The sequence below is a fragment of the Apaloderma vittatum genome, unplaced genomic scaffold (genome assembly GCF_000703405.1).
Source record: "Apaloderma vittatum isolate BGI_N311 unplaced genomic scaffold, ASM70340v1 scaffold45537, whole genome shotgun sequence".
Taxonomy (NCBI): domain Eukaryota; kingdom Metazoa; phylum Chordata; class Aves; order Trogoniformes; family Trogonidae; genus Apaloderma; species Apaloderma vittatum.
Window position 1 is genome coordinate 3,318 of NW_009727549.1, and position 14,468 is coordinate 17,785.

Below are 14,468 nucleotides of genomic sequence, written 5' to 3' on the forward strand. Positions count from 1 at the left end.
ACATGAGCTAATTAATTCAAACCAGTTTGAATAGCATGCTGAAAACAAGGCGTAAGTCCGCAACTGAAAAGAAGTGAAAAGAAAATACTGAAGAGTGGCTTCCTAAGTGGGCACAATCCATTCTGTGAGCTGAAACTGGCAAGGAAGCCTACAGAAATATAATCCACAATCACGTAATTAATTACTATGCCCAACAGCATGAGAAGGCTGAATTTGGGTTGTGTGTATCTACAAGTTTTTGGGTACTTGAGTTTGCGACCTTAATTTTCTTTTCAGATACAATAACAGACAGTAGATGTACTTTTTAATGAAGCGTTTACCTCTTCAGGGTATCAACTGCAGAGAAGGGAGGGGGAAGAGCATGTATTTTCAAAATTACAGCTCCACAGTAGAAAACCATTCTTCCTAAACCTCTCAACTGTCTAAAAATCCAACAGACTCCAGCTTCCACTGTAAAAATTTAATGAACTAAGCTGAAAGCTTCTGTCAAGTCCACAGAAATAGATGTGTGAGTCCTATTATCAAAGGAAAAAGCAGCATCATTGAGAATTCTGAAAGGCTGCAGGCATCATTTGGTGCAGCGAGCCAGATCAGCTCGGTAAAACATTGGAACCAGTCGAATGCCAAGTTGACTGTTTACTACGCTTCTTCACGTTGCCATCCACTCCAAAAGTTGTTTTGATTAATTTTGTCAAGTAAAGACTCTTTTACTATAAAAAAAAGAAATGCGTAAGTACTGTCAGAAAGCAACATCAATACTTGGGTTCTGTAAAGATGGAATGTTACTGCAATAAATATAGTCTAAATGGGATGTAAGTGGAAAAAAATCAAATACTTAAATTACAAATAAATCCAAATTACTATGAAATAGCTATTAGGCTATTGCACAACAACGGGCTAATTGTAGCCATCTCAAAAAGCAGTTAATTTTTGAAGCAGCTTGCAGAAATGCAAGTACACATCCTTTTGTGTTTAAATGTTAATGGAAGGTACACAGCTATATCCGTATGTCGTACTTTGAAAATACACAGTTTGGCATCCTCTGAAGCATTGCTTATTATTTGTACTGCTTTTTATGAAAAATAAAAGTACACTTCTGTGCAAAAAAAAACCCACTAAATTCTGCTGCACAAAATCTCTCTTCCTAAAACGCAAAGACTTTTAAATCTGTAACAAAAAGCAAACAGGCAGAAAGGGATTTATTAAGATTACGTATCCTTCATATTAACATCTGGTTTTGCACATATTGGAAGGAAAAATACTTTTAATGTACTATTTGTGTTTATTATTGGCCATCTTTGATTTCCCTGGTTTATAATAGAGTCCTTAAAATAAAAATCATCAATAAAACTTATCCCCACTGTCATAAGCACGAAACACAATATATTCCTTCCTAAATTATTTAAACAGGACTGTTTAAAATTTATGACATTACCCTGGAAAGAGGCACACAAAGGATGAGTCATATTTTTGAGAATTTTCATGTGTTATGCAGCAATGATTACTTGCAGAGTAGCTGACGAAACATTTGGAAAGGACCAAATCAAGTTACATAACTTTGATGTACACAAATGTAATCTATCCAGTAGTCCAAGCAGGAAAGTAATGTTTATGGCTCAAGCACAAAAACCTAGAGCTCTAATTCTTACTAGGAAAGCAAAACTAGAACAGGGAAGATGAAGGAAGAGGGAAAAGAAGAAATTCATCCTTGCAAACGTAACCAGTGCTTACTGTGCTGCCTTTGCTTGGTTCTGGATGTAAGAAAACTGAATACAACTTAAAATGGTGTAGAAATTCCAATGCAAATTAATAAGATGATTCTGTGCAGCAAGCTGTAAATTCAGGATGCCTTTAACAGAGTCTACTTTGTGTCAGCCCTGCCTATTTCTGATCCTGAGCTGACCACTTGTGTAAGGAAACCCTAGAAGCCATGGAGATGTGGCAGCTTTCCACCAGCAGACTGGGTCTGCTTGCTGTTCCCAAGGGACTGCTTTGACCCTGGACATCTCTCAAAAGCCTCTGCAACACACACAGCTCTTATCAACTCCCTGGATACGTATCTTTTTGGGTACGCACGTGTGTGGTGTGTGTACATACATACGTCTGTGCATGTGCATACTCACCAGAGAAGGACAAGATTTAAAAAGAGATCAAAATTATCTCTACTATTATTTAATCGGAAAATAACCTTTACAGATGCCCATGAGATCTTCAGAGCTCAAGTACCTGAAACTCTCAAAACGTTTTTAACTTCCAGACTGTTGAAAAACATCATTAGTAACGCATTGGAATTTGACTTAGGAATTGACTATTTTCAAAACTCAACTACAGCACATACACTCTATCTCTTCAAAAAGCAACAAATTTCATGTAGCAGAAATAATTACAACAAATAACATGGCTAAAGTGCCTAAGCAAACTTAATCCAGCCTTCACTTGTGCACACACTAGCAGCACTCTGAATCACTCAGCTAAAAGTCGTATTTTCTGGGCTATTCCTCATCTAGCACTTCCCACAGAAGAGCTGGGCCGTTACGTATCCTGCTGTCAGTCCAAGAGCTCTAAAATCCTTACAGCCCTGAAAGAAAGGCAGCTGTGTTCGAAATCCTTGGTGTCATCTGTCACCGTCTCTGGATCTAAACAAAGTGGCTTCCTCACAGAGGCTGCCTGGTCTGCAAGTGGCAACACTAGGGACGCATTTTCTCGCTTTCAATCAAGGTGTTCACAGCTGAGAAACGACTGTTCTCCTCTCAGCAGTACGAAGTGCCTAGGCTGGAAAGACTCTCCTAGGAATTCGGTTAGAACTGTATTTGGAGTATAGCAAACTTGCACTGAAAATGACCAATTCCTGATTTACAAATTAGACAAACTTGAGTGAGGTTTTATACAAATGGCCAAGGACCGGCTTGGTGCCAAATTTCAATTATTTTTTCAAAAGCACAGAGAAACTAGAACACTACGAAGGGAAGATCATAATTCAATACATGCAAACCAGCGTACTCATCCCTCAGTCTGGTTCACATAAAAAAGCTGAGTTACTTCAAAAAGACATAAACACTAATCTAGAACACACATGTTACAGCCTGAGAGGAGGTAATCTGGCAGAAAGTGGTTTGGCCAAACCGATAATTGATGCTACCAATGTCACCTGGAAGTCCATCATGACATACAACCTAGTGCAAAAGCTTCCTTACAACGCAAACATCACCCGGGGGGAACTTGCAGAGTTTCCAAGTCAAAATGAGTGGGTTTTGGCTTACACATGTGCCCCTAAATGAATGTCCTTTTATGACAGAGAACGTATCAACACTAATAGTAACGTTATACAAACCAAATTTACTTCTGTATTTCTGGTGAACACCTCACAAACATTTCTAGACTTCACAGAATTGTATTCTTAACAGTATCGACAAGTGGGCTAAGCAAAATTCACCTGCAAACTGCTGCAGTTATGATAAATTACCTTCTTTCACATGATATCTTCAGTGATTAATAATAGCTACAACTAGATACTGCTGCAACAGATTTTATCTGACAGAATAGAGGAAACAAATAATGTTGTAGTAACTAACCACAGGCAGTCCAAAATCCTTCCTCTCTATCTCTGAAGTAGAGAAACATTCTGGCCTATTGTTTCATTTTTAAATTAAAGGGAAAAAAAAATCAGTATTTTTAAAATTGGTTTACTTATTTCAAGCATACAGAAAGTTCTGAACTTTAAAACCAGACATTTTGGGGACAGCATTAGCAATATAGGCAAGGATCATACAAAGACATACCAAATGGCAGAATATGGTAAACAAAATGACTGAGCCTTAATCAAACTGGCTTCTGACATCCAGAGGAATTATTTTTTAGCTGACATTTATGTTAAACTATGATAATTACTGTGATTATGCTAACTATAGACAAAAATCAAGAGCCAAAAGTAAATGGCCGGGAAACAATGACTTATTTTTTTAAAATTCTATTTGCATAAATAAAATACAAAAAATTAAGTAGGATTTTTCAAGTCTGCCATTTTGCTAAAGAGCAAACAGAAGTCATAAATCATGTGGAGTAACTGCTGATTAAGTATTCAATGTAAATTATACAATATCCTTCTAGTGTGAATCCTACAGAGTCAGACAAGGTGTTAGGCTCACTCCGAGATGTTGGGATACATCAACAAATCATTCCGTGTAATCACCAGGATAAAACATTGCAAAAATCCCACAGCATGGAAGAAAGGCAGGGACAGCGGGGAATGCCGCTGCCCGCAGACAGCTGAGCTTAGGTTCTCTGACCCTTACCCAACCCCTCTTGCCCACAAATCACAAGCGAGTTTTTCAACTGCTTTAGCACCGAACGGCGATAGGTTTTACAAGGAAGAATGCAGAGAAACTAATTTGGTTAGTTAGTATTCAGTGAAACTTCAGGAAATTGCATCTTTATTAGGGAGGACTTTCGCCAAGACAAGCTGGATGCCACCTAACACCAACTATCACTGCGCAGGCAACCGATGTCAAGGTGAGCGCCTTCATTTTTAGCAGAGATGTAACACAGAACCATAGGTCACAGAATGACTGAAATTTAGTCACATGTTACGCACCCAGCTAACAGACTACTATTTGAACTACTGTAAACAGTACTTGTTTTTTGTATGTTATTATTTTAAATCTAAGACTTTGACAACGAGATTTCTCAAATGATTTAAGACCTGGATGTTTAAAAACAGAATAAAAGCATGACTTGTTATGAATACACACTGAGAAGCCACATTTCACACATTTTAAGACCTTGAAAAATGCTAAAAGGCATTCTTTTTAAAGCCTTCTCTTTATTTTCATGTGCAAACCAGAAAAGTAATCAACATCTTGAGAAAACACCACTTTCTTATCTTATGAGCATCACAGAATCACAGAATGTCGGGGGTTTGTAAGGGACCTCGAAAGATCATCTCGTCCAATTCCCTGCCTGAGCAGGATCACCTAGAGAACCCTTTTTTACGGTTCCACTGAAGTTAAAATTCATATGGAACCATCCTAAAGCACTTCAAAATAAGATACAAGGAATTCTAAAAGACAGCTTCATCAGTCAGCCCAGGGATCACAACTCCTCACTTGCTCCTCCCACTTAGAAACAACTTTCTTTTAATTATAAGCAACTTGATGGCTTTGCCTACTGGAAATCCACTGGACAAAAAGTCTGCCCAAAAGAAGATAGTATGACAGCTCTAGTCCATGCATTTTCACTATATGAGGGGAAATATTCCAAGTCAGACAATGTGTGGAAATATAAATGAAACAAAGTAATTGAAGCTAGCAAGATGGAAGATGTTAGAAAAAAGGAGTATGAGATAAGTAAGAGTAGCTACAAATAGCATCTCCCAGTCTTTGAGTACTTCTCTCTCCTACCATTTTTACCTGTAAGAATTCTGCTCTAAGGCAAGCACATTGAGACGATTCCACACAAGTCAAAAGCTTACAGGGGCAAGCAGGGAGAAGCAAAAAAGCAAGGTAAGTAGGAAGTAGCCAACAAAATTATAGACGTTAGACAATTACTCAGATAGATGAAGTTCTGTAAGATGTTACCATAATTTCAACAAAGTTATCATAGTCACAGTTTTTTACTCTAATCCTAAACGTAAACTCATTAGACGGTAGGAATTAAATTGCCCCCGGAGCCTGTTTATTTCAGTTACTTTAATAAAAGGTCATGAACATATGGTAGAAATTTGTCATTGCCTACAATTACTCTGCTTGTACTATGCACATTAGAAACATGCAGACAGGGAATGGCACTGCCAGATGTAGGGAAGGGAGGAAGAGGATAAGAACGGGGTAAAGGAGGGAAGGGGTTTCTACCACCTCTTTGTTAGCACATGCTAACAAAGTATTGCTGGAATAGTAAAAATTTATAGCACTTCATGATCCAGAAGGACTAACCACAGCTGTGGTGCATGTACCCACATTAGGAATACATAGGAAAAAAAAAAGAAAACAAAAAAAACCAGTAACAAGCACTGTAGACGTTGAGAAGTCTGATTCAGACAGATAACCGGATACTGTAAAGCGGATGTGGAGTGAGAAAGAAATGCAGAACCATCAGCATGAAGAGGTGTTAACATAGTCAGCACCACACGGCACTGATGGAGCAAGGTAACATCACGGAAGGAGGAAACATTTCTGTAATGGAAGGAAATAAATGTCATGTCACCACGAAAGAAACAAGCAGCTCCCACAGGGACTCTAAGGGATGTCTCCTCCCACCCCAAGCTCCCCCAGAAAACACAAGCAAGTACAAAGGAAGCAAGAAGCACGAGACGTCTGAACTACAGGTACTGCCTGCAGGTAAAAATAAAAGGCCTTCCACTGAGAAATGAGATAAAGCCAAAACAACCAAATATGGAAGAACGCTGATTGTAGGGAGAAAGCTCTGAGCAGGCCAGTGTATTTTCTTTCTTTACCCACTTGCAGCCTTCCCCTTCCAATATCAAGAATACAAGGGAGACTTTGCTCTACCCAGAGTCCTGTTTTTGCATCTATTTGCCTGTCAGCTGAGAAAGGACTGCAAGCTTTCAAAGACTGGGAATTCCTCTGGTTCTAGTGCTTGAAATAAAAATACCACACCAACAGAAAACCTGGAGGTCACCTCTCCTCTAGCTCAAGGAGAATGGAAAATTCAACAGAAAATATTCTAAAGTCTCTAGAGCATTTTGGTGGCCAACATAAGAGTAGCTATAATTCAAAACCACTGCAAGAGTATGAGCCATATGGGAATTATTTTCTGAGCTATTAAAAACTTGAATCATTTGAATAATATGTGAGGGCAGAGGCAACAAATGGAAATTAATTTCTTACTACTGGACATCAGAATTCTGATTTTCAACTGAAAGGACAAGATCAGGTATTTCGAAATTAAGATGAGTGGAGAGAATTTAGTGCCATTTCCCGTTTCTGAGAAGCAGAACAAATAAAATCCTTATTTATTTATTAAAGCCAGTATTTTGACTGTTGTAAACTCAAGGAATTGAGTGTCTCATTGAAGTGCTTCCAGCTACACAAAAACAGATCGATGTCCTTGAACTGAAAAATACAGTTGAAAGCCAAGGACTGTACAGAAACACAGGCCATTTACTCAACCATCATAATTTTCAGCGCACGCAAAAATTCCCAACAGAACACAGTACTCTCTTCTCTAGAAAACGACTGGAAAAAGTACTGGGGAACTCCATACCAACATGTGTTCTCACCATCTGTATTTTTCCACGCTTTCCACCTGTAACCTGTTATCCTGGGCACAGACAGTCAACATTATTTCTCTTGCATCACCACCATGAAATTGTAACTACAATTCTTTAAGCTCCACTAGCCCCTCAATTAAACTCACGTGCTTCCAGCCTTCAGTTTTTAATAAGCATTTATCCCTATGGCTACAAAGGTAACCCAACTCACTCAGGAAAGCCAACAAGGAGGTGCGAGGCTTACCTCACTCAGAGTCTGCTCACGCAGACCGGTGCCCCATGCTAACATGCTGAGGTTCTGTGGGAATGGAGAAAGAAGCAAATTTGGGAAAGTAGTAGTGACAGGAGTGACAGTTACAAGCAGCTGCAGGAAGGAATATTCTCCTTCCTGTTGCTTTTGTCCTTTCTGTAGTTGGGGCCCTCTGAGGTGGGAGGCATAGGAGGAATCACATCTCCTTTGTTCTCTCTTTTTTCTTGATGCTATGCTTCGTTTCCTTTTCTTGTGCTAAATGTTAGAGGAAGGAGCAAGTATTGTTAGAGGGAATAAGGAGCCAGAGGTCTAAGGCAGTTGTGGATTCATTCATAACAGGCAGGAGACTAAGAATTATGAAGACATGAATCATTTGGGACTTATGCTTTCCAGGTATTTTTCTTCCGGTTACGAACGTTGATTGTAACTGCAGAAGAAACAGCTGCTACTAGGACAGATAGAATAATCAATTTCTTTTTCATTTGGGGCTTTTTATTTGAAACTAATCGAAAGACCAGAACAACAGCATTTACAAAAGGTACCGAGAATGACAAAGAATCGTCTGTTGATTTCCAGTCACATGAAGCTTATATACAGAAACGGTTTCATTTCAGTAGCTTACAGTCATAGTGATATTGATCAAAGGCACCTGCAACTGTCTTGGTTGCACATGCACTGTAGTAATTATGCATGCAAATGAGGAAATTAGACTTTTTTGTGGTTGATCGCCAGTATAATTATTATAACTGAATATACAAACATGGCAACTGTACACACAAATTACACATGCATGCAGTTTTAAAAACCAAGCGTTGCATTCATTGTCTCTATTTTGATAACATCCTATGGAAACACTTCTCCACTGGAAACAATAGAAAGCATTAACTTTTAGAAATATGCACATTTATTCAACTGTCTACTGAACATTAAAAAAATATAACAATCCAGTAATTTTGTCTTCCAAGATGATCTATCAGCAAAATCTCACCACTGCCATAAGATTTTCCAGCTTGAAAAGAATTAGACATTTAAACATAGCCTCTTATTTCTCCTTTTTGCATGTATTTATTGACCTGCACCTTCATTAAGTTATTAAAGGATACGTGTTCATTTGAAAAATAATGCAAATGATCAAAACTTTTAACAAGAGCCAAGCTAAATTTCCATCAGCTCATCACAACTCCAATAGAAGTTAAGTGGAAATATTTTAAACGTTTGGATTTTTATCAACCTAAACACTTAAATATACAGGATTTGATTATACTTTAGAAGAGTTGGTGCATTCAAACCCATAGAAGGTATTTTTATAAGGTACATAAACAACACGGAAAATGTGCTTTCATCTCTCAAGGCCAGACTTTGATCCATCCATATTAGCGTAAGGAACAATTTTGCTAGGGCAAAACAATGTATTATTAAGTATTTCAAAGAATATGACAGAACTAATAAAATATTCAGATATTGCTGTATTCCGGCAGATCACAGCGCAGTCGTATTGCCTTCAGCTTCTCTACTTTGATTTTTGCTCGCAACAGTTCTTCTTCCAGTTGCTGCTTTCTTTTCAAACCATCCCTTTTTTCTTGGACATAAAGACCAATTTTTCTTTGATTTTCTATTATTATTTGATGCTCTTCTTTCAGCATTTGTAACATCTGTGGGTCATAAGCACACATGGGTCTAAAGCGTTCTCCAACCTCCAGCCTAAAAAACTCTTCTCTTCTTGGTACAGGAGAGGGAGACATCATCACTCTCATATCAACTGAAGACACTGATGTTGAAGGAGACCTCTCCATAACACGCACCAGCTGGTGTTCTTCCTCTTGTTCTAAATTCTCATTTTGCTGTGAGTCTATAGTCAAAGAAGGAGGAGGCTTGACATCCTCTTCCAATTGCAGCTCCATCATGACTGCCGCAGGATGGTGATCCAACATTGTCTGTGGTGAACTGGTACCAGCAACTGTTTCTTTATTGACACTAGCACTAGAACACACAAAATCACATTTCAATAATCCATTAAAAACTATTTTTAAAAGGCGTAGCTGTAACTAAAGCTTCATTTGAAATACTACTCTGTTATCTATGCCAAGACTCTACTTTGCGACACAAACACCACCTGTATCCCTTCTGCTTTCCACCACACGTATATGGCCCCATCTTATTCAGATTCTGTCGCTAGAAAGGCAAAATAGCCATCAGAGAACTATCCTGGTAGAACCTTCTTCTGACACTGGAGAAGCAAGAAGGGCTATTAGTGACAAATGAGAATAAAAAGAAAGCAGCAGCAAGTCATGCGAGTGTCTGAGGAAAGAGTTTATATAATATATAATGTGATTTTAAAAGGGCATTAATTTAGACTGTGTGGACTGTGGCAGAAACATTTCCATCTCCCAAACTTATTAATCTCCTCCTGTTCTAATGGGTTCCCTGTTTCTGACTCATGCACCCAAGCATTTGTGGATTTTTTTAATGTAAGACAATCACTGAATAAAATTACAGAAAGACCTCTAGGAGAAGAAACCAGAGCCCAAATGATGACCCTGCCAGTAGATCAGGGAATCAAGCTACTCCTTATTGTGTCTCTTTGAATCGGTGATCTCAGTATTTTTCTGATGCTTCAAGAGAAGACACAGAAACCTTTCCACTAAGAAGAGCCTACAGCTCTGCGCATTTGTTTTCAGAAGTACAACGCCCGCTTGACTCATTTGCCTTTGTGTAAATCCCTGAGTCAGCAGCACCTCAAATCATGACATTGCATTGGCTTTGACAACAACAATGGCTCAAGCTGTTCTTGCCACTTCTCTACCATCAGCTGTGCTTGAAATCTTGCACTGCTGCACATCACTTCTTTATTCAGGTAATGTGTTTTTTTAAGACAGATCAGCTTCTTTATCTGTTTTACAGTACAGATCCACAAGGAACACTTTCAGCATGACTGGGAAGGCAGTATAACATAACATGGGAACAGCAATATATTAACCCGATACCAATACCAGAAATGGTGCACCATCAGGGCTATGACTGTCTAAAACAGCCGCTATACCTGGTGGTTATATGAGACACTCCCCAACCCCTGAAGAACTGAGCTGCTCCTACCAGCTAAAGGCAGCGAGCGGATCCATGATCACTGGAACATCCACAGCTGCTCCCCAGCCCTGGAGGACTTGAGCTGCTGTCTACTAAATTGGGGGATGGAGGGTGTTTACACTTTTTGGAACACCTTGTGAGCCCTACAAACACTGTCCTGGTTAGTTACTAAAAAACTGTACTGGTGAGCGACAGACGTGGGTTCAAATTCCTGGAAGCAAAGGAGAAATTTAATTTGTACATCTTGCTTCTCCTGTCAATGCACTAACTCCTTAATCAAAAGTGTCATGATCATCTCTTCTGCATCGCCCATGGTACTCAAAACGCTTCCATCTACATGAAATTGCATTTTATAGAATAAAGGCATGAAAACTTTTCAATATGCAATCGTAAAAATGCTCAACAGTGTCAGTGCAATATATTTTCCGAAAATTACTCCTGTTAACCACCCAAACTATATTTTTTTAAAAGGTGCATCTGAAGCAGGTATTGAAAACAGACCTTTCATTTATTCTGCAAAGAAAATACCAGGATAATCTTAATTCTATTCACTGTTACCTGAGCTGCCTACAGAGTAGCCATTATATCACCATACTGCCTCCCTCCTCATGCCACAAAGCTTCACCTTTTCCTGTATACCTCTTTCTCAAACTCCTTTAGCTCCTCTCATTGAGCATCGGAAGTATGATCCTGCACACAAATTTTCACTTGTTTTCCCCAGTGCTGACTGTAATTCTGGGTTTCCTCCTCTCCACAACCACAGCCTCTAACACAGCTTCCCTGCTTCTTATTTGCTGGCCCCTGGCCAGCTTCTAGCCTGAGAAAAGTGGAAACAACTAGCAGGAGAAGCAGGTCATTCTGACAAAAGGAAACAGAGAGAGGGCAGAAAGAGAAAGTGAGAGGTTAAGAGAAGAAAGATAGGTAAGATCTAGTCTAACATAGGCTAGAGCCTCCAAACAGTGAAAAACCCATCTCTTAAGGTGTAACCCACACAGAAAATTACCGAATCTTCAGCTAACTCTGATGAGGAGCCTGTTGGGGTTTTTCTTCCTCCTTAGAGTTAGTCTCTTAAGAGGAGAACAATTGGAGAGCAAAGAGAGAAAGAAGGCATTGTGAAACAAAAGAGCCGCCTGTATGGTGGTTACTAATGTTGTTTCTGACAACTTGACTGAAAGAAAGACAAACAAGAGTTACCACAGTTGGGGGATGGTGTTTACAACCCTGCGGGCACCCATGATTCACCAGGGTTTGTTTAATCACTACGAGCTAGAAATTGCTTAAAGGTGCGATTAAGCATTTGGATTCATTGTAAGTTGTATTTCCCTCCTCCAAAGCCTCAGCCATATCCTGGCGAGTTAAAACCCAATACAGGGTTTTGAAAATTAGGGTACGCTGCAATTCAGGGTTAAAATTAGAATTATCAAATAATAATGTATTTGGGCAGAGAAAAAAAACCACAATCTTTTAAACTCTATTCCTTTCCTTCAGTGTACTGGCTCTTCCTAGGAACAACCATTTTGGGTAAGCAGTAATGAAGTCAATGCTGCCAGACCCATAAGGGACTGCAAAAACTGTTTAAATTATAGGAGACAAACTGTGGAGATCATTAGCTCTTAATCATTCACGAAAAGCGTCAGTGCTTTTTATAATCCGATCTACAAACCAAAGTTCTCACACTATTTTTTTCCCCTCCTTACAAAAGTTGGTAGTCAAGACACTGCAACCTTTATTAGCGCAATTAAAAGCCTCGTTTTGTTCCAGAGAATTCTTTGGAACCGTTCCTCCAGGGGCATTCACCAGGAGCAGCAGCACAGCCCAGTTGCTTCAGACTTCTTTACGCAAAGGACCCACAACAGCGTATTTTTAGAGCATCTGGCACGTTGGGATTTAGACAATTGTTACCATTCAGTTCAACCAGTGGCACCATGAATCCAATTCAGCGTGTGTGCGCATGCCAGCTTTTCTTAGAGTGTTACGCTGCTGCACCGACTATCCGACTGAAATACGGAAAGTTCGCTTTCCCATTAAGCTGTCTGAGAAAATAAGAAAAATAAGAGCTTTCGCAAGGTTGCTGGGGAGTTACTTGACCTTTTTCCCCCTTCTCCTTAGCCTGTTTTTTTTTATCCAGAGGAACCAAAACCTGACCCAGGCATTTTTTGATCCCTCAAGGACCAATACAGAACCAGCAGAGTGTTGCAAGTCAGATATAAGGGGCATTAGCCAGCTGTGGGAGAAAGCCTGCATGCTGCCTGCCTGTATTATGTCTGGCTCAAATCTAGACAGTGTGTCTCACTTTACTGAGCAATGAAAAAAAAAAAGAAGAAAAATACAAAAAAAGAAAACTTCTAGTGCTATACCTCTCAGTTTCTCTTTGTATTTAAACTACCTAGCCTGTGATACAGAACTGCTTGGAGTTTAGACTGAAATTAGTTTTGCCCCAGTTTCAGGGAATCACAGTGAATGCAAGAAAAGTATAATTTTAAAAAAACATTTGCATTCACAAAGGCACTGTGGTGTGGTAAGTGGTTGTTTTTTTTTCTTTTAAGGACTGGGATCAGTTAAAACATAACATGCAAACATCAGAATAAACAAGAGAGAAAAAGGTGTATGAATAAGGTTTCTTAGCTCTGTGAACTAACTTTATTAAAAATCCTATATAAACCGGTAATAGTTCCACATGTTGCAAAATGACTGCAGTATTACCTTAAATGGAGGAGAATAGCCATCACTTTGCCAGTGTTTGAATAATCTGCCTATTAAAAGGTAGGGGAGGGGTAGAGGTTGGAGCTACCATTTCTCTTTGATTCCCTCTTAACCCTCACTTTCCAGAGTACGACAAAGACTCTGAAACAGGCTTTGAGAGCGAGCTGAACAAAACGACTGCAGTGCTAAGTCACCACAAAGCTTCCCATAAAACAAAAGCAGTATTATTTTGCCATTGCTCCCCATTTGGGGGATTGCCTCTGACAAACATTTCCTTTAGGAGCCTGAACACAAGCAAAGCGTTAGAGGGTAGATAGGAGGCGCCATAATTTTCATTCGGTAACAAAATAAGAAAGAATCGTCTCACCTTTGAACACCGCTCCTGTCTCTTAAACACACATTGGAAATCTGTGGAATCATCTCCACAACTTTCTTGGTTGGCTCGGAAATGCTGCTTTTACAGTCTGAGAGCGTGTCCCTTTGCTGCAATAGCTCCTGTTTGGCATATTCTTTGAGCCTCTTGTAGAGCGTGCGCAGGCCCTGGGCAGTACGAGGAGGGCGATCTACTCCGATGGCATTGTAGTTATCGGCTATGATATCCCAGCATTTGTTTTTTTCCACTATTACAGAATGCTTATTGGTATGTTCCTCGAGAATTTTAACGTACGGCTTCACGAGTTTTAGCAAATCGAGCTTTTCAGATAAGGTAAAATTAGAAGATCTGGCCTTCCCGACCATTGTTATCTTAGAATTAAGGAAGCCGTTTCTGAAGCCACCATGCAGTCCCTAGCTCTGCTCAGCTCTTTTTCACAAACGGAAAAAGATCAGGCTTAACTAGGCTAGTCTCATTTAGGCCCACGCCTACAAGGGAGGGTTTATTAAAATTCCTTCAGCTTAAGCTGACGCAGGTTCAGGAAATCTGCTTAAGCCAAGCCTGACCTACATAAAGCTTCAGACTGAAGAAGACGAGAAGAAACAAGCAAAATACACTTTTGTACGAAGCGATCAGACACACACGGGATTTAAAAACACCAAGGTTTAAAGATTAGCACATTACCCAGCTAAAAATTACCTAATTTAGCCAGAGTAACAAGCTCAGACGCATCTCCCTGCCTCTCTCTCGCACGTATCTCAAACTGAAACCGCGCTCGAGATTATTTTACACGTAAAGACGCGTGTGTGTCTGTGTGTGTGTCTGTCTAGCAC

At 39.5% G+C, this 14,468-nt stretch overlaps 1 protein-coding gene across 1 annotated transcript; it reads right to left on the minus strand.

Moving 5' to 3' along the window:
- Window positions 1–8,742: 8,742 nt before the first annotated feature.
- On the minus strand, window positions 8,743–14,070 carry FSBP (fibrinogen silencer binding protein). Its single transcript, XM_009873696.1, has 2 exons — window positions 13,630–14,070; window positions 8,743–9,455 (listed from the first exon to the last, which is right to left on the minus strand). The coding sequence occupies exons 1-2, from the start codon at window positions 13,998–14,000 to the stop codon at window positions 8,930–8,932; spliced, it is 897 nt and encodes a 298-aa protein (XP_009871998.1). The 5' UTR covers window positions 14,001–14,070; the 3' UTR covers window positions 8,743–8,929.
- Between the last annotated feature and the right edge of the window lie 398 nt (window positions 14,071–14,468).